This window comes from Vitis vinifera, chromosome 16 (assembly GCF_030704535.1).
Source record: "Vitis vinifera cultivar Pinot Noir 40024 chromosome 16, ASM3070453v1".
NCBI classification, from domain to species: Eukaryota; Viridiplantae; Streptophyta; class Magnoliopsida; order Vitales; family Vitaceae; genus Vitis; species Vitis vinifera.
Window position 1 is genome coordinate 21,996,858 of NC_081820.1, and position 20,614 is coordinate 22,017,471.

At 33.8% G+C, this 20,614-nt stretch overlaps 4 protein-coding genes across 7 annotated transcripts; all 4 read right to left on the reverse strand.

The window, feature by feature from the left end:
- Positions 1–1,596: 1,596 nt before the first annotated feature.
- On the reverse strand, positions 1,597–6,974 carry LOC104882200 (receptor-like protein EIX2). 4 transcript variants are annotated; one of them, XR_009464416.1, is made up of 5 exons: positions 4,237–6,971; positions 4,053–4,138; positions 2,240–3,889; positions 2,059–2,150; positions 1,597–1,784 (listed from the first exon to the last, which is right to left on the reverse strand). XR_009464416.1 is itself a non-coding variant. In XM_059733545.1 (2 exons), the coding sequence occupies exons 1-2, from the start codon at positions 6,906–6,908 to the stop codon at positions 5,470–5,472; spliced, it is 735 nt and encodes a 244-aa protein (XP_059589528.1). In that variant the 5' UTR covers positions 6,909–6,974; the 3' UTR covers positions 5,448–5,469. The 4 variants fall into 4 exon arrangements, 1 of the variants encoding a protein (XP_059589528.1); XR_009464417.1 differs by having other exon boundaries at positions 2,240–3,953; XR_009464415.1 differs by having other exon boundaries at positions 2,240–4,138.
- LOC100259163 (receptor-like protein EIX2) lies at positions 2,454–3,731 on the reverse strand. The gene has a single exon (XM_019225980.1). The coding sequence runs from the start codon at positions 3,729–3,731 to the stop codon at positions 2,454–2,456; it is 1,278 nt and encodes a 425-aa protein (XP_019081525.1).
- A 3,606-nt stretch (positions 6,975–10,580) lies between the features above and the next one.
- LOC132255312 (receptor-like protein EIX2) lies at positions 10,581–11,117 on the reverse strand. The gene has a single exon (XM_059743405.1). The coding sequence runs from the start codon at positions 11,115–11,117 to the stop codon at positions 10,581–10,583; it is 537 nt and encodes a 178-aa protein (XP_059599388.1).
- Positions 11,118–12,375: 1,258 nt separating this feature from the next.
- LOC132255313 (receptor-like protein EIX1) lies at positions 12,376–20,338 on the reverse strand. Its single transcript, XM_059743406.1, has 3 exons — positions 20,331–20,338; positions 14,393–14,896; positions 12,376–12,418 (listed from the first exon to the last, which is right to left on the reverse strand). The coding sequence occupies exons 1-3, from the start codon at positions 20,336–20,338 to the stop codon at positions 12,376–12,378; spliced, it is 555 nt and encodes a 184-aa protein (XP_059599389.1).
- Between the last annotated feature and the right edge of the window lie 276 nt (positions 20,339–20,614).

Here is a 20,614-nt window from a genome sequence, read left to right on the forward strand (position 1 = left end):
TTTCATTTTGTTCATTGATGGCTTTACAAGGATGACTAAGGTGTTTTCATGAAACAAAAATATGAAGTGTTCATCATTTTTAAGAAGTTTAAAAGCTTGGTTAAGATACAAAGTGGCTAGCACGTAAAGAACTTGAGAAGTGATAGAAGAAAAAAATATATATTTCAAGGCAATTTGAAAAGTTTTTTGAGGATGAAAGCGTTGAGAGATAGCTCTCCGTTCTATATACTCCACAACAAAATGGAGCAGAGAGGAAGAATCAAACTATGATATGAAAGTGGCAAAAGCAATATAGCATGAAAAGGAATTATGTAAGTTGTTTTTGGTTGGGGTTGTCAATACAATTGACCTTTCTAAATAGATGCCCTACAATATTAGTATTAATTAATAAAACTCAATTCCAAAAACTCCTTTGAAGGTATTGAAGCTCAAGTCCAAGTAATCCAAAAACTACAATTCAAGCAAGGAACGACTATTTTCACCAACTAATTTGAACATGGAACAGGATATCTCAGAATCTGGAGGCATGGATCGTTAAAGTGGAGCTTAACAACTCTATCAGTAATGTATGGCAGCTGACTCCTGCCCATCCACAGCAGTTTTCTTCATCAGAGCACAATGAGAGCCGGCTTGCAGGATAGTAAGAGCTTATTTGAAACACATTAGAAGGGCTTGTTTCTCCTTCTCGTTGCAAACCAAGTTGTTTGCTCTACATGACCTTGAGATGATTGAGGAGAGAAAACAAAGCAAGGAAAAACAGAATGACTGCTGTAGATTTTCTCATGGTTTCTCAATTACCAACTAGGAGGGTTCAAAGAACAGGAAAAAAAAAAGGTTTGAGCTAGCCAGGCACAAATGTATGGATTTATGATTCCTTATGGCTGCCCAAGTTTATTTAATTAGAGTTTTTTTTTCATGGATAAAGGATCTGCTCCTATTGGGTTAATTCATCTCATCATGTTGGAAGTCAATGGATTTGAAAAATGAGTCACCTTGCCTTGCCTTGAAGTTGTGGGAATCCAGGTGGTTGCAAAAAATGTGAAAGAGACTTGTAGGAGAGTCTTGACTGCCACCCAAATGGGTGGACTTTGGTCAACTGATAAACACATCCAGACATCGGTAATTCTGGAATGTGTCCATGACATAATTGTGAAAAAAGATATATGTTCTTCTTGGCTTGCAAAATTTTGAATTACATGCTCAAAGAGATCAATGAAGTTAAGACAACTGGCCTGAAAGTCTAGACTACGATCTGAATACATGGACTTAGTCCATTGATGATGAACACATCGATCCAGAAACTTTCAAGACTTGTGACATCTCACTTGACTTCAGTAATTTGATATTTGAAAGAGATTTTTCTTAGACTTGCAAAGCTTCCGGTCCTCCCAAGTTCCAATTGTATGAACAGTTCGATGGTCACGGGCCTCTGGCATCAGGCACCTCAAACCTCAATAATTCTATAACTCACAGTGAGACACCACAGTAGACTAACATGGCTTCATGATCAGCAGTCAGACATTCTTTCAGTTACTGGCTCTTTTATTAATTGAAAATTGGTGTCAAATAAAATAGCTGAAATGACTGAAAATTACATCCACAAAAACATAAGAATCTTCAATTCATTATGATATAACAACAATCAGCAACACCTATTTTTATGACATAACAGCAAACAACATTAACGAGTTGATAATTACTACAATTCCAAATACTACACACTTGAGAACTGATCTTTGGCTATGCCACAGAAGTTGGAGACGTGTTATGAGGTCATTTGTGCCCTGAAACATATTCAAAACAAGGGTATGAACTAATAGATCTATTAACCAGGAATTTAAACCATGTGGTAATAGCAGTGTTCAAGGTTTGGAATGGGAAATTCTTTTCTTCAACCTTCTCCTCTATTTTTTTTATTTTTTTTTTCAAATTTCATAGATGTTGATGTATTAACATATAACTGATAAACTATATAATAAGTTGTATCTTAGAAGTATTCGAAACACTTTATTATAATAAGAAATAACCAAGTTGAAAAGTGCTAAGAAGGCAATCCACCTGGAATGTTTTCCTCAAGTCTCTTAATTACGATCCACCACCTTCCGTTTCCTCCCTTCTCTCTTGGCTGCAACCCCTTAAACATCTCAAACCTATCAAAACCAAATCCCATGTCATTTGAGACAAATAAGAAGAGAGAAATCTAAGTCCGTGATTAAAGAAGATGACGCATTTCACTTACCAAATGGTGTCCTCTCAAATGATTGCACAACCAGTTCATCTTCAGCATGGTAGCCACATAGAGCTTGTCTCTCGTGTCATCAAGAAACCTGAAATAAGCATGCCTCCATGTCCTTTTGAATAAAAGAGCCCCACAGACTCCCCAAAAGCTCAGGATGAATCCCGTAGCCATACCAATATAAAACCATGGCAGTTCAAAGTCTTCTCTGCTTTCTTCAATGTGGTTCACACCTTGAAAATCTTCCTTCTTTGTGCAGTTTTTTTGTAAGAGGAGCTCCACAAAGTTCATCATTGCCAATGAAGCTAAGTGCATCAAAGCTTTGAAGCTGACTGCTTGAAGGTATTGTTCGTGATAAATTGTTGTAAGACAGGTCCAAATGATCAAGGAATGATAAATTTGTCATGCTTTCAGGAATTGCACCTGAAAGATGGTTTCTTGACAAATCCAAAGATTCCAAGGTTTCCATGCTCCCAACTTTTTCTGGTATCCTTCCAATTAAATGATTTTGAGACAAGTTCAAAAACCGCAACCCTGAGAGACATGAGATTTCAGTAGGGATTGATCCTGACAAATTGTTACTCGAAAAGTCAATTGTCCTCACCAGTCCAAGAATACTGTCATACTCTGATTTCCTCCCTTTAACCACTAAGGAAAGATCCTCGTACTTCAAGTAATTGTAATCAAACAAAACTTTGAAGTTATCATCAACTGCAGTGTCCATTCTTGCCATTGTACTAAAATTGTTTATGCAATTTGGTATGGCTCCTGATAATGTATTATTAGCAAGATCCAACACTATAAGAGAAGAAAGTTGGCATATTTGTGGAGGAATGTTGCCAATGAATTTATTGGATCTTAAAGAGAGAGCCATTAGAGTGGACATTTCCCCTATCCAACTTGGTATATTCCCTGAGAATTTATTTTCAGCTAAATCCACAAGGCCCAAAAATGCACAGTTTTGCAGTGATACTGGTATATCTCTGACGAAGCTATTAGTGTACAAATGCAATGCTTTGAGAGCAAATAAAGAGCCTATGGAGTTGGGAATTTTACCAGATAGATTGTTGTCTCCAAGGTTCAAATGAGTCAGAGATGGCCAATACATCAAACAATTCAAAAGTTTCCCTGACAATGAGTTATTTGATAAATTGAGGACCTCCAATTTACTTCCTCCATTAACCTTTCTGCACAAGAAAGAGGAAATCCGTCTTGGAAATGGATTGTTGGCAATTCTCAACTCGATAACGTTCTGTGATAAATGTGGTAACTGGCCTGTGAAACAATTAGAACTCAGATCGACCTGAGTATTATTCAGCAGAACTTCAGATAAATCCCCAGATATCTGGTTATCAGAGAGATGCAGGACATGTGGAATTTGTGAAGCCCACTTCCACAACCAGCTAGGAGCAGCGTCCACAATTCCTGAGTTGGAGATGTATAGACTCTGAAGAGATCTTTGTGTTTGCAGCCATGCTGGAAACTTAGGGCCCATCTTGCAAGAAATAATCTTCATATATTGAAGTTGAAAAGGAGGAATCCAATTTGAGCTCACATTGAATGTTAGATACGTCCAAGACATCTCTAAGTACTTCAAGTTTGAGAGTTTGGTAAAATGTACTTCTGATACAATTCCTGCCAAAAGGTTTCTTCCTAAAATTGTAGAAAAAGGACTACAAATGCATCAACACTCAATTCATTTTCATGGCAGCAGTGCCTAAAAGAGATTATTAATTAATATCGTAACACAACAGCAATAACATATATAGAAACTTCAACACAAAAGATAATTACAGCAATGCGAAATTAATATTACCACTTTGAATACTATAAAGTGCTCTTTGGCCATGCCATTGAAGTTGTTGAAACATGTGAGTATGATACACTCCCTTGGAGATCATCCTGAAACGAATTTGAAAATAAGAGTAAGAGGCAATAGATTTGGAAAACATGTCAGTATATGATTTGAAAATAAGGGTAATCATATATCTTTTCCTTACCAGCATGGTATCTTCTCAACTTTTGGTGGAACCACTTCAGTTTTATTGGTATAGCCACATAGGCCCGGTCCCTGATGTCATAAAGAAACTGGAAATAAGCATACCTCCATGCTCTCTTGAAAAAGAGAGCTCCACAAACTCCCCAAAACCCCACAATGAATCCTGATCCCATGCCAATGTAAAACCATGAGATTTCTGGAAATTCTCTGTTTTCTTCTACAGCAGTGGGACCTAGAGTCTCTTCATCTTTTGTGCAGTTTTTCATAAGAGGGGCTCCACACAGTTCAGGATTGCCAAAGAAAGAAAGTGGATCCAAGCTTTGAAGCTGGGTGCTTGAAGGAATTCTCCCAGAAAAGTTGTTGAATGACAGGTCCAGGTAATCAAGAAATGTTAAATTGCTCATGCTCTGAGGAATTTCACCTGAAAGATGATTTCTCGAGAGATCTAGAGATTCTAATGATGCCATCACCCCAATTTTCTCTGGTATCCTCCCCATTAAATGATTTCGAGAGAAGTTTAGAAATAGCAGGCCAAAAAGACTTGAGATTTCAATTGGGATTGATCCAGATAAATTGTTACTTGAAAGGTCAATCATCCTCACATATTTAAGAATCTTTTCGTACTTTGATTCCCTCCCCTTTATATCTAAAACAAGACTTTCCATGTAAGATTCATCATAAAAATGATAGCCTACTTCCAAAGCATCATACCCAATATAATAATTAGGTCCTGCAGCCATAGCACTGATATTATTCAAGCACTTGGGTATTGATCCTGACAGACTATTATCAGCAAGATCCAACACTATAAGAGAAGAAAGTTGGCATATTTGTGGAGGAATAATGCCCGTTGAATTTATTGGATCTTAAATGGATAACCATTAGAGTTGTCCTCTCAAAAATCCACCTGGGTATAATCCCCGAAAATTTATTGTCACTTAGATTTATCAGCCCCAAAACCTTGCAATTCTCTAGTGATGAGGGTATTTCTCCATAGAATGAATTGTTTTGCAAGCTCAATGCTTTAAGTCCGACCAAAGAACCCATGGAATTAGGAATTTTACCAGATAGATTGTTGCTTCCCAGGCTTACATGAGTAAGAGACGACCAATGCATCCAACAATCAGAAAGTTCCCCTGATAAAGCATTAATTGATATGTCAACGACCTCCAATTTACTTCTTCCATTCATCTTTTGGCACATGAAAGGGGAAATCTGTCCCGAGAATGAATTGTTAGCAATATTCAACACAACAACATTCGGAGACAGACGTGGCAACCGACCTGAGAAGCAGTTAGAACTCAAATCAATGATAGTATTATTTAGTACAACTTGGGATAAGTCCCCAGATATCTGGTTGTTAGAGAGATGGATCTGTTCGATGTATGAAGCGAACTTCCAGAACCAGTTTGGAGCTGTGTCCACAATTCCAGACCTGGAGACGTCTAGACAGAAAAGAGACTTTTGTGTCTGTAGCCACGCAGGAAATTTTGGACCCATTTTACAGGAATCCGCCTCCAGATACTCTAGTTGGAATGGAGGAGTCCAACTGGAGTTCACATGGAAAGATAAAGATGTTCCAGATATCAATAAGTCCTTCAATTTTGAGAGTGCTGTAAAATGTACTTCTGATATGGTCCCTGTTAAGGAAGTCCCTCGTACATTTAAATTCTCCAAATTGGATAGAAACCACAGACTCATTGGAAGAGTGCCATTAATCAACTGATTTTCAGAAAGACCCAAAGACCTCAAGGATGATAAGTTTCCTATGGATGTAGGAATAGGGCCATGAAAGGAATTGAAAGAAACATCGAGATATTCTAGATATTTGAGTTGTCCTAAAGACTCTGAAATTTGCCCCTTGAATTGATTGTCTAATAGACTTAGAGACACAAGACTACTGAGATTAAACAACCAATTTGGTATTTCTTGATTGAAATTGTTCTCAGAAAGATCAAGAAATGTGAGAGATGTGAAATTGGCATACCCGAAAGATGAAGTTTTATTGCTATTAAGTTCACAATCGGACAAGTGCAGCTCTGAAAGAGAAGGGAACATAGACACGGATTCAAGCCAATGGACTTCCCTGTGAAGGTCAACCCCATTCATGCCTAGGTACTTCAAAAAAGCAAGATGAGAAATCCAACCAAGATTCTCAACGTACAACCCATTGTTATATCCCAGATCCAGGTGACGAAGAGTCGAGAGATTTCCAAGCTGATGAGGGACTAGTCCACCAAATCCAACAGAGGTGAGGTCAAGATATCTCAAACTCCCCATGGAACCCAGGAAACTTGGAATTGGACTACCTCCAAAATCATTCCAACTCAAGTTCAAGTAACTCAAAAATTCTAATTCAAGCAAAGCAGGGCTAATTTCACCACCCAATCTATAGAATTCATAATCATCCGCGTCATATGGATTACCGAGATGGAGCTCAACCACTCGCCCTGTAACGTTGTTGCAGCGAACTGCTTCCCATCTACAACAATCTTGATTGACAGACCAAGATGAGAGCCGGTTGCCAGGATTAGAGAGAGCTTTCTTGAATCTTAGAAGGGCATGTTTCTCTTTTTCATTGCAAACCAAAGTGTTTGGGTCACATAAGATTGAGATGGTGGAGGAGAGAAAGCAAAGCAAGGGAAACAAAATGATGGGTCTGGAGTTTCTCATGGTTGCTTAATTACAAACTAGAGTGAGAATGAGAGTGTGAGTATTTGAAAGAAGAAAAGGGACATATATAATATAACTCAAGGGCTCCTTTTTATGGTTACAAGCTCATGTTTTCTGCAGTCAAAATCCCAGAGGTAACACAAAAAAAATCAGTTTTTTTCTGTTTACCAATATGTACTACTTCATCGAAAATGATTTTCCATATTTTGCTAATCCAATATGTACCTTTTTAAGTGTTTTGTCTCCAAGTTGCAAGACATTGGGTCAATGGCTAGGTTTTCTTATCAATTTCTTTGATGCATTTTGCATTCTCGGAGATATAAATGTTAAAAATATTATATATATATATATATATATATTTACATTCTCTTTCTTTCTATTGTCCTCTCCATTTCCTTTCTATCTCATTCTCCTTCAAATTTTACAAAAACCAAACTTAGTGTAAAGTTGATCAACTGTCTCCAAAATCTTCACTATCATCCAAATACAAAGACTTATAATCTAAGTAAACAAAGACTTATAGTCCAATAGTCCAAGTAAACAAAGACTTATAGTCCAAGTAAATGCATGGGGACAAATTTTTCACAACATCCATAAAATGACTTATGCTATGGGAGAAACTAGGATCCAAAATTCAAGAATTTAATGTCATACAATCAATGTTTAAAACAAGTAGGCAACCTTTTGAGTTCATATAATTGATTACTTGAAAGCTATGGTTTCCTAACATAGAATGACAATTTCTTTCCCTCCCATTCTCCTTCAAATTTTCCAAAATCCAAACTTAGTTTAAAGTTAATAAATTGAACCCAAAGTTTTCACTTTTATCAAATATTAGGACTTATAGTCCACGGTGAAGGCATGGAAACAAACTTCCCAAGGCCTTGATAAAGATGACTTATGTCAAGAAAGAAATTGGGATCCAAAATACAAGAATTTAATGTCATATAATCGACGTTTTCCAATATGCTCAATTTCATAGAAAATGATTTTTCTCCAATGTTTTATTCATCCATTCCATCATATAGGAGTCATAGATAGATACCAGGAATGACTTTTCAAGTGTTTTCCTCCAAGTTGCATGAGGCAAGGTCAATGGTTGGGTCTTCATATCAATGACATTGATGCATTTTTGCATTCTCCATGACATAAATGTGAGAAAAAAAAAAGCTAAGAGTCCTTTCCATTTGTTTAAATTCGGACATCCACTCAAAGAGATTAATAAAGTTAATCAATTAATCTGAAAGTCTTGACTAACATTCAAATGTGCGGACTTAGACCACAAGGCAAATGCATGGAAACAAACTTTTAAGACTTGTGAAGATCTCTCTTTAGTAATTCAATAGTTTGATAGCTGAAAAAGATTTCATTTGCCTTGAAAAGCTTGTGATCTTCCAAAAGTCCTAATTATATAAACATTTCAATGGCAATGAGGTTAAAGCACCACTATTTTAGTTTCCCCATTTTGCTGTCATTGCTCTATTCCAAGCAAATCTTAGTGATCATTATGGTTTGGAAACTTCTAAATGGTTGTTTTATAAGTTAAAATAACTGCAAATGATATCTATGAAAAGATCCGAAATCTTATTTTATTTTATTTTTGTATGGTTAAATCAAGAGAATATTATAAAAAAAGAAACGTTAATAGAGTGCCTGAAATTATATAGGAAGTATATCGTGGACGCCTAAAAACACCACCAAAAGGAAAGAGGGGTAACAAAAAACAAGACCCCCCACTAAGAGCTCAATCAATCAATAAAAAAAAAAATCTATTATACAAAGAGGACCAAAAACTATGAAAAAAACTTAGGCCAATCCCATAGATTACAAAGAAAAGAGTGTTTCAACCCTTAAACAAAATGCTCTTGATTTTCTAATGATCTACCATTTCTTTCCTTTCAAATTGTCTAAAATAAACATAAAGGAGTAATTCACCACTCTTTTTTTTTTCCCCCATTTTTTTACCCATGAAAGAGTCATGTCATCGCAATAGTGTTTCTTTGGCCAAAGAGGGAAGCACCTAAGATATGCCAAATAAGGAAAACAATAAAAGCCATAAAGTCTTTGTGTTAACATAATGAATATTGATGTAACTAATGGATTCTTCCTTTAAATGATAAAGGAAACATCTGTTTGCCAAAAATCACTCTCTCCTCTATAAATGATCCAAGGTTAAAATCTTTTCCCAAATAGTTGTCTTTAAATAAAAAAACCACTTATTAAATTGTAGAAATCACCCAAAAGGGGATTTGAATGGGGTGTTAGAAGTTTTTTCAAAACAATCAACCAAAAGCTAAAAGGATGAGAAATGAAGAACAAAACAACAATAATAAAAAGAGAAATGCAAACTTTTTTTATAGTGACTTGATAAGCCGCCTACATCCACTCTCGTCTAACTTCTAATTGAATAAGGGTATCTTCAAGACTTTTATAGCCAAATTCTCCATACTTCTAACATTTGGATTTTAAGGTTCCAATTGACGTTCACAAACTCTTTAAGTACTTAACCTATTTGAAAACTTTTCTCTCACAAGGAGAAGGTAAGAAAATATTAACAAACTCCAAACCTAGTAGCAAGTTAAGCTCAAAATACAAGTAGAAGTTAGGATGGATTTGAAGGTAGACAAAAAGAATTGTAAGTGAGAAATCAATGCACCTTGATGAAGACCTTTTAATGAGAGAAAGAATATTTTTTCAATTGAATGTGGATGTTCTCTTATCAATAAATACTTTAAAACTCTCTAATTTGTAGCTTTCTAGCTTGAGGACCCCAAAAGCCATAGAAAGGCGTTAACCGATTAAGCAACTTAAACGAATGGTTAATAAAAAACAAGGATTCATCCATTTCTTTGATAAAAAAAATATTGTTTTAAGCTGAAGTATGAAAATAAACTTTTAAGTGTATAAAAAATAACTTAAACTTAAGTGCATCGACAAATACCATCTTAAAATATATCATTGGTTACTTCACATTTTTTTTATTTGTTTCACTAGATTACATACATTCATGTAAACTTCTTCATAATTTCTTTTGCATACCCTTCTTGAGAAATAAAAATACCATTTTTTGTTTGATTCACTTCTATGCCAAGATAGTACGACATGAGACCAAGGTCAATCATCTCAAACTAGCGAGCCATTAATATTTTGAACTCATAAAACATGGTAGGCTTGTTTCCAATGAAGATTAAGTCATCCACATGGTTGGCTTGTTACCATTATTTCTTTGAACTCATAAAACATGGTTGGCCTGAAAGTCTAGACTACCATCTGAATACATGGACTTTGTCCATTGATGATGAACACATCCAGAAACTTTCAAGACTTGTGACATCTCACTTGACTTCAGTAATTTGATATTTGAAAGAGATTTTTCTTAGACTTGCAAAGCTTCCGGTCCTCCCAAGTTCCAATTGTATGAACAGTTCGATGGTCGCGGGCCTGTGGCATCAGGCACCTCAAACCTCAATAATTCTATGACTCACTGTGAGACACCGCAGTAGACTAACATAGTTTCATGATCAGCAGTCAGACATTCTTCCAGTTACTGGCTCTTTTATTAATTGAAAATTGGTGTCAAATAATATAGCTGAAATGACTGAAAATTACATCCACAAAAACATATGAATCTTCAATTCATTATGATATAACAACAATCAGCAACACCTATTTTTATGACATAACATCAAATGACATAGTAGAAAGTATACTATAAAGAACAGCATTAATGAAGTCTTCTCTGCTTTCTTCAATGTGGTTCACACCTTGAAAATCTTCCTTCTTTGTGCAGTTTTTTGTAAGAGGAGCTCCACAAAGTTCATCATTGCCAATGAAGCTATGTGCGTCAAAGCTTTGAAGCTGAGTGCTTGAAGGTATTGTTCCTAATAAATTGTTGTAAGACAGGTCCAAATGATCAAGGAATGATAAATTTGTCATGCTTTCAGGAATTGCACCTGAAAGATGGTTTCTTGACAAATCCAAAGATTCCAAGGTTTCCATGCTCCCAACTTTCTCTGGTATCCTTCCAATTAAATGATTTTCAGACAAGTTCAAAAACCGCAATCCTGAGAGACTTGAGATTTCAGCAGGGATTGATCCTGACAAATTGTTACTCGAAAAGTCAATTGCCCTCACCAGTGCAAGAATACTGTCATACTCTGATTTCCTCCCTTTAACCACTAAGGAAAGATCCTCGTACTTCAAGTGCATAAACTTTGAAGTAATTGTTTATGCACTTTGGTATGGGTCTCGATAATGTATTATCAGCAAGATCCAACACTATAAGAGAAGAAAGTTGGCATATTTGTGGAGGAATATTGCCAATGAATTGATTGGATCTTAAAGAGAGAGCCATTAGAGTGGACATTTCCCCTATCCAACTTGGTATATTCCCTGAGAATTTATTTTCAGCTAAATCAACAAGGCCTAAAAATGCACAGTTCTGCAGTGATACTGGTATATCCCTAAAGAAACTATTATTGTACAAATGCAATGCTTTGAGAGCAAATAAAGAGCCTACGGAGTTGGGAAGTTTACCAGATAGATTGTTGTCTCCAAGGTTCAAATGAGTCAGAGATGGCCAATACATCAAACAATTTGAAAATTGGTATATATGGAACAAACAACTTGATTGATGGAAAATTGGTAATGTTTTAAGCAGAAAATTGATTCAAATTAATAATTTGCTTATATTAGTTATCATTTATTTGTTCATTCAATATTTTAGTAGTGTGTTTGTTTGGGATACATAACGTTTAGTGTAGGTTGGTTATTATCTAATTTTTTTCACAATTGTCTCCTAATTTGGGCATAGTTGATTTCTTTGGATAAAATCTTTCAAGCAAAGCTACTCAATTATAACACCACTTTTCCCTTGTTGAATTGAAAAGAATTATTATAGTAAAGTTTGGTTATTTATAGATATTTTGAATATATATTTCAAAAACCACATGTATATATACATGCATACCAACTTCATAGATGTCTGTATATATTAAAATTTTATTTGAATTTAAATATAAAAAAAAGTTGAAAATACATAAATTTATACAAAAAAGAATGTTTAGTTTTTATTTTATTTAATATTTTCTATAACAAGTCATTTACAACTTTTGTTCTTTTCTTCCCATTTTTCCTTTCTCTTGTATTGAGAACCAATCAGAGCCTAATACTCTATAGTAGAAATAGTGGTCCTAAGTAATAAGATCTTAAGGCTATGCAATGTAATCAAGGTAGCTAAAAAGTGGGAGGTAGACTAGACATTTATAGAGATCCAAAAAAACACCAAAATCCACTCACTTAATGGTTGACTTGGCTATAGTCCAAATGTAATGACTTGGAGTCCATTTATGCACAAATCCGGATAAACAGTACTTTAAGACTTGTGATACCTTTCTTGACTTGAACCATTTGTTGTAGAAATTTTTTTTTGTCTCTCCACGCTTAATTACCTTTATGAAAGATTTCTCTAGGATTCCTTCTTGTTTGTTCCAAATTGCTTGGCAACATACCTGAAAATAACTACAATGCATTGAAGAGCAAATAACACTAGATGTGTATAGAAAACCTTTCAAATAGATGGAAAAAAACCATATGATCTTATCAATGAAATTCATTAAACAATTACTTATGAAATTTAATTATGCATATGTGTGTGTTTGTAGGAACGTTGGAAAGATGCTCATTGTGGTGTTGCATCTTTCCTTGTGTCAAATTAAGAATCCCACGGTTAGTTTTCTCCTTATTTGGAATAGCAGGGATATTAAATTCTTTCGGAAAAACTTTGACCCTTCTATATTGTAAGAATTTTTCATTGAGGAGAAATGGAAAAAAGAATGAAAAATTACTTCTTTATATTTGTTTCGTACTGTTTGGAAATGAAGAAATTAAATGTCTTTTAATAATATATCATATTAATAGCTTAAACCCCTTTTTATGTGTAATTTTTTTGGAATGGGTAATTAAAAACAGGATAAAAATATTATTTTTACGGATATATCGGTAACATGATTTTGCATATATATCAAGATATGTCAAGAAATATCGATGGATGTTTGACATAAAATATCAATGAGATAGAAATTAATCAAAATTTATGAAAATGTTGAAAAAAATTCTAAGAAATGATATAAAAAATAATAATAGACATTTTAAAGTTGTTTTATTAAAAAAAATTATATATATATATGATAAATTAAATATATATTTTATAGGGATTCATGCAATTTGGATGTATTATTTTTTATTTTGAAATGTTGATAATTGCATTTATAAATTTATATTTAATTATTATACAAAATATACTATATTTAAAATTAATTTATATACAATAATTTTATTTTAATTAATTTATAATATATATATACTTGGGACATTTGCGTTTAATGAATCCTCTATATAATGTTTGTTTGTAATATAAATGTATAAATATATATAACACATATAAACTAATTACAAACAACATAGCTGGCCTGGGTCCTGCATCAATTCCCTTTGGTCCAGTTCATATTTTCATTTTAAGAATGAAAATGAGTATTGCCTCATGAGGTCCTGGTTAAATGCGCCTCGAGGGCTGGGCTGGGCTGGGCTGGGCTTTAAAGAGTAAGCTGCTGTGTGGAAGAAGCTGTTGGGCTCGTCCATTAAAGCCTATTTCAGATTTTTGAATTACAAATTCAAAAAATCGGTTTTTTATCGATATATTGCCGAAAAATCGGTGAAAAATATGTGAATATAAAGATGCATCGGACATGGTCGAAATTTCGGGTGTGTTATCGGGTTATATATATATATATAATGAAGATTGTAAAAAAGGGACTACAAATGCATCAACACTCAATTCATTTTCATGGTAGCAGTGCCTAAAAGAGATTATTAATTAATATCGTAACACAACAGCAATAACATATATAGAAACTTCAACACAAAAGATAATTACTACAATGCGAAATTAATACTACCACTTTTGTGTCTGTAGCCACGCAGGAAATTTTGTACCCATTTTACAGGAATCCGCGCCCAGATGCTCTAGTTGGAATGGAGGAGTCCAATTGGAGTTCACATGGAAAGATAAAGATGTTCCAGATATCTGTATGACCTTCAATTTTGAGAGTGCTGTAAAATGCACTTCTGATATGGTCCCTGTTAAGGAAGTCCCTTTTACATTTAAATACTCCAAATTGGATTGAAGCCCCAGACTCATTGGAAGAGTGCCATTAATCAACGGATTTTCAAAAAGACTCAAATACCTCAAGGATGATAAGTTTCCTATGGATGTAGGAATAGGGCCATGAAAGGAATTCCAAGAAACATCGAGATATTCTAGATATTTGAGTTGTCCTAAAGACTCTGAAATTTGTCCCTTGAATTGATTGACTGATAGACTTAGAGACACAAGACTACTGAGATTAAACAACCAATTTGGTATTTCTTGATTGAAATTGTTCCAAGAAAGATCAAGAAATGTGAGAGATGTGAAATTGGCATACCCGAGAGATGAAGTCATATTGCTATCAAGTTCACAACCCAACAAGTGCAGCTCTGAAAGAGAAGGGAACATAGACATGGATTCAAGCCAATGAACTTCCCTGTGAAGGTCGATCCTATCCATGCCTAGGTACTTCAAAAAAGCAAGATGAGAAATCCAACCAAGATTCTCAACGTACAGCCCACTGTTACTTCCCAGATCCAGGTGACGAAGAGTCGAGAGATTTCCGAGCTGATGAGGAACTAGTCCACCAAATCCAGCATAGGAGAGGTCAAGATATCTCAAACTCCCCATGGAACCCAGGAAACTTGGAATTGGACTACCTCCAAAATCATTCAGACTCAAGTTCAAGTAACTCAAAAATTCTAATTCAAGCAAAGCAGGGCTAATCTCACCACCCAACTCGAACTTGCTATTGAATTCTAAATCATCCGTGTCATATGGATTACCGAGATGGAGCTCAAACACCCGCCCTGTAACGTTGTTGCAGCGAACAGCTTCCCATCTACAACAATCTTGATTGACAGACTAAGACGAGAGCCGGTTGCCAAGATCAGAGAGAGCTTTCTTGAATCTTAGAAGGGCATGTTTCTCTTTTTCATTGCAAACCAAAGTGTTTGGGTCACATAAGATTGAGATGGTGGAGGAGAGAAAGCAAAGCAAGGGAAACAGAATGATGGGTCTGGAGTTTCTCATGGTTGCTTAATTACAAACTAGAGCGAGAATGAGAGTGTGAGTACTTGAAAGAAGAAAAGGCATATATATAATAGAACTCAATGGCTCCTTTTTATGGTTACAAGCTCATGTTTTCTATAATCAAAATTCCAATATGTACTATTTCATTGAAAATGATTTTCCTTATTTTGTTAATCCAATATGTACTTTTTTTTTAAGTGTTTTGCCTCCAAGTTGCAAGACTGGGTTTTCTTCTCAATTACTTGATGCATTTTCTGCATTCTTTGTGATATAAATGTTAAAAAATAATTTATATATATATCATTCTCCTTCAAATTTTGCAAAATCCAAACTTAGCCTAAAGTTGATCAACTGACTCCAAAATCTTCACTAATATCCAAATACAAAGATTTATAGTCCAATTAAACAAAGACTTATAGTCCAAGTAAACGCATGGGGACAAATTTTCCACGATGTCTATAAAAATGACTTATGCTAAGGGAGAAAAACTAGGATCCAAAATTCAAGAATATAATATCATACAATCAATGTTTAAAACAAGTAGGTAGCCTTTTGAGTTCATAAAATTGATCACTTGAAAGCTATGGTTTCCTAAAAAAGAATGACAATTTTTCCTTACTATTTTCTTTCCCTTCCATTTTCCTTCAAATTTTCCAAAATCCAAACTTAGTCTAAAGTTAATAAATTGAACCCAAAGTCTTCATTTTTATTAAATACAAGGACTTATCCATGGTGAAGGCGTGGAAACAAACTTCCCAAGGATAAAGATGACTTATGTCAAGGAAGAAATTGAGATCCAAAATACAAGAATTTAATGTCATATAATCAACGTTTGCCAATATATGCAATTTCAAGGAAACTTATTTTTCTCCAATATTTTGTTTATCCATTCCATCATATAGGAGTCATGGATAGATACCAGAAATGACTTTTCAAATGTTATTCCTCTAAGTTGCATGAGGCTAGGTCAATGGTTGGGTCTTCATATCAATGACATTGATGCATTTCTGCATTCTCCATGTAAATGTGAGAGGAAAAAAAAAGAAAAAAAAAAAGCTAAGAGTCTTTTCCATATGTCCATATTAGGATAGCCACTCCAAGAGATTAATAAAGTTAATCAATTAATCCAAAACTCTTGACTAGCATTCAAATATGAGGACTTAGACCACGGGGCAAACACATAGAAACAAACTTTCAAGACTTGTGAAGATCTCTCTTTAGTAATTCAATAGTTTGATGTGTGAAAGATATTTTCTTTGCCTTGAAAAGCTTGTGATCTTCCAAAGTCCCAATTATATAAACATTTCAATGGCAATGGGGCTAAAGCGCCACCATCTTAGTTTCCCCATTTTGCTTTCATTACTCTATTTCCAGCAAATCTAAGTGATCATTATGGTTTGAAAACTTCTAAGTGGTTGTTTTATAAGTTAAAATAACTGCAAATGATATCTATGAAAAGCTCTGAAAGCTCATTTTATTTTATTCTTGTATGGTTAAATCAAGAGAATATTATAAAAAAAAGAAACATCAATAGAGTGCCTGAAATTATATAGGAAGTATATCATGGATGCTTAAAAGCACCACCAAAAGGAAAGAGGGGTAACAAAAAACAAGACCACCCCCCCCCCCCACTAAGAGTTCAATCAATCAAAAAAATCTATTATACAAAGATTACCAAAAAATATAAACAACTTAGGCCAATCCCATAGATTCAAAAAAAAAAAAGTGTTTCAACCCTTAAACTAAATGCTCTTGATTTTCTGATGATCTACCGTTTTTTTCCTTCCAAATTGTCCAAAATAAACATAAAGGAGCAATTCACCACTTTTTTTTCCATTTTTTTTTACCCATGAAAGACTTATGTCATCCCATTAGTGTTTCTTTAGCCAAAGAGGGAAGCACCCAAGATATGTCAAATAAGAAAAACAATAAAAGTCATAAAGCCTTTGTGTTAACATAATGAATATTGATGTAACTAATGGATTCTTCCTTTAAATGATAAAGGAAACAATTGTTTGCCAAAAATCACTCTCTCCTCTATAAATGATCCAAGGTTAAAATCTTTTCCCAAATAGTTGTCTTTAAATAAAAAAACTACTTATTAAATTGAAGAAATCACCCAAAAGGGGATTTGAATTGGGTGTTAGAAGTTTTTTCAAAACAATCAACCAAAAGCTAAAAGGATGAGAAATGAAGAACAAAACAACAATAATAAAAAGAGAAATGCAAACTTTTTTATAGTGACTCGATAAGCCGCCTACATCCACTCTCGTCAAACTTCTAATTGAGTAAGCGTATCTTCAAGACTTTTATAGCAAAAGTCTCCATACTTCTAACATTTGGATTTTAAGGTTCCAATTGACCTTCACAAACTCTTCAAGTACTCAACCTATTTGAAAACTTTTCTCTCACAAGGAGAAGGTAAGAAAAGATTAACAAACTCCAAACCTAGTATATTAAGGTAGACAAAGAATGTGGATGGCTAAAGCACCAGCATCTTAGTTTCCCCATTTTGCTTTCATTGCTCTATTTCCAGCAAATCTAAGTGATCATTATGGTTTGGAAACTTCTAAGTGGTTGTTTTATAAGTTAAAATAACTGCAAATGATATCTATGAAAAGATTTGAAAGCTCATTTAATTTTATTTTTGTATGATTAAATCAAGAGAATATTATAAATAAATAAACGTCAATAGAGTGTCTGAAATTATATAGGAAGTATGTCGTGGATGCCTAAAAACACCAACAAAAGGAAAGAGGGGTAACAAAAAACAAGACCCCCACTAAGAGCTCAATCAATCAAAAAAATCTATTATACAAAGAAGACCAAAAACTATAAACAACTTAGGCCAATCCCATAGAGTACAAAGAAAAGAGTGTTTCGACCCTTAAACAAAATGCTCTTGATTTTCCAATGATTTACCATTTCTTTCCTTCCAAATTGTCTAAAATAAACATAAAGGAGGAATTCACCACTCTTTTTTCCATTTTTTTTTACCCATGAAAGAGTCATGTCATCATAATAGTGTTTCTTTGGCCAAAGAGGGAAGCACCCAAGATATGCCAAATAAGGAAAACAATAAAAGTCATAAAGTCTTTGTGTTAACATAACGAATATTGATGTAACTAATGAATTCTTCCTTTAAATGATAAAAGAAACATATGTTTGCCAAAAATCACTCTCTCCTCTATAAATGATCAAAGGTTCAAATCTTTTCCCAAAGAGTTGTCTTTAAATAAAAAAACTACTTATTAAATTGAATAAATTACCCGAAAGGGGATTTGAATTGGGTGTTAAAAGTTTTTTCAAAACAATCTACCAAAAGCTAAAAGGAGGAAAAATGAAGGACAAAGCAAGAATAATAAAAAGAGAAATACAAACTTTTTTATATTGACTCGATAAGCCCCCTACATCCACTCTCGTCAAACCTCTAATCAAGTGAGGGCATCTTCAAGACTTTTATAGCCAAAGTCTCCATACTTCTAACACTTGGATTTTAAGGTTCCTATTGACCTTCACAAACTCTTCAAGTACTCAACCTATTTGAAAACTTTTCTCTCACATGGAGAAGGTAAGAAAAGATTAACAAACTCCAAACCTAGTAGCAAGTTAAGCTCAAAATACAAGTAGAAGTTAGGATGGATTTGAAGGTAGACAAAAAGAATTGCAAGTGAGAAATCAATGCACCTTGAAGAAGAGCTTTTAATGAGATAAATAATGTTTTTTCAATTGAATGTAGATGTTCGCTTATCAATAAATACTTTAAAACTCTCTAATTTGTAGCTTTCTAGCTTGCGGACCCCAAAAGCCATAGAAAGGCCTTAATTGATTAAGCAACTTAAACGAATGGTTAATCAAAAACAAGGATTCATCTATTTCTATGATAAAAAAAATTTGTTTTAAGCTAAAGGATGAAAATAAACTTTTAAGTGTATGAAAAATAACTTAAACTTAAGTGCATCGACAAATACCATCTTACAATATATCATTGGTTACTTCAAGTCTTCAAAAGTCTCATGTTTTCACAATATTGATCTTTTTCCATAGTTGTTTGAGTTTTTTTTTTTCACAAATAAACCTGAAATCATTTAACTTGATTTGAATCATTAATGTCCTTAACCTTATTTTGTAATCATTAAAACCCAATTAGGAGAACCCTTAGGATAATAGTTGTCCACATAGATCTCTATTAGTTCCTTTTGTGGCAAATTAAACTCATTCAACAAATTTTTTAGCAAAATTGCATTACATACACATGATATTATTGAAACAAATTCTACTTCACAAGTTAAAAGTGTCACAATAGATTGTTTCTTAAAAGTCCAAGTGAATATGGTATCTCTTATGAAAAAAAAATACAAATCTAGCCAATGGTACTTTTTCGATCATCCAAGTCTTTGCCTCAATCATTATCATTATATACAATAAGTTTAAAATTGTTAAAAGATGAATAATACAAACCATAATCAAGTGTACATTTGATGTAATGAACAATTCGTTTAGCAGTCTTCATGCGAGTCACTATTGGTGGTTTTATAATAAAAAAACTAATAAGTTCAATTCCAAAAAGAATGTTTGACCTTATACAAGTCAAATAGCGTACACTTCCCAATAAACTTTTGTATTATATTGGATCCACCATGTCTCCTTCTTCATATCATGACAATTTAACTTCACATTTTATTGGTTTGTTTCACTAGATTACATATATTCATGTAAACTTCTTCAAAATTTCCTTTGCATAGCCTTCTTGAGAAATAAAAATACCATTTTTTGTTTGATTCACTTCTATGCCAAGATAGTATGACATGAGACCAAAGTCAATCATCTCAAACTATCGAGCCATTATTTCTTTGAACTCATAAAACATGGTTGACTTGTTTCCAATGAAGATTAAGTCATCCACATACAAGTAATATATCACATTTTTCATTCACTTTCATTTAGAGAGCATCTTCATGAGGGCATTTAATAAAATTATTATCTTGAAAATATTTATCAATTCTATTATTCCATGCTCTTGGTGTTTGTTTTAGTCCATACAATGCTCTTTTTAATTTTAGAATCTTGTTCTCATGCCCTTTTGCCATATAACCCATGGGTTGGTCCAAATACACTTCTTCTTCAATATGTTTATTCAAAAAGACAAATTTTACATCCATTTGAAAAATCTTCCAATTATTTTAAGCAATCGATGATATGATTAATCTTATAGTTTCTAAATGAGCAATGAGAACAAATACCTCACCATAGTCGATGCTTTATCATTGCTTTTAGCCCTTTGCCACTAATCTTGTTTTATATATCTCTCTACGTCTCCTTTTGCATTCTTCTTTAAGGTTAATTTCATTAACCTCCCATGAGATTTGGGTTATATACACCTAACACCCATTGGTTTGAAATTTTATCAAAAACTTCTCTTACTTTGAGTTAAAAAGGAGATGAATGAAATTAACCAATAAGAAGGGTAAGGGAAGTTTTTTACGAAATTTTAAACTAATGGGGCTGGTGTATTTAGCTGAAACCT

Excerpts from the sequence above, each read along its gene's own strand:
- LOC100259163 (XM_019225980.1), bottom strand. The coding sequence starts at position 3,731 with ATGGGCCCTAAGTTTCCAGCATGGCTGCAAACACAAAGATCTCTTCAG.
- LOC104882200 (XM_059733545.1), bottom strand. The coding sequence starts at position 6,908 with ATGAGAAACTCCAGACCCATCATTTTGTTTCCCTTGCTTTGCTTTCTC. Across the intron at positions 5,519-6,222 it reads AATAAAACTTCATCTTTCGG|GTCGGTTGCCACGTCTGTCT; the intron begins GTATGCCAATTT and ends ACTGCTTCTCAG.
- LOC132255312 (XM_059743405.1), bottom strand. The coding sequence starts at position 11,117 with ATGCACTTGAAGTACGAGGATCTTTCCTTAGTGGTTAAAGGGAGGAAA.
- LOC132255313 (XM_059743406.1), bottom strand. Across the intron at positions 12,419-14,392 it reads AATATGACTTCATCTCTCGG|GTATGTTGCCAAGCAATTTG; the intron begins GTATGCCAATTT and ends AGTTATTTTCAG.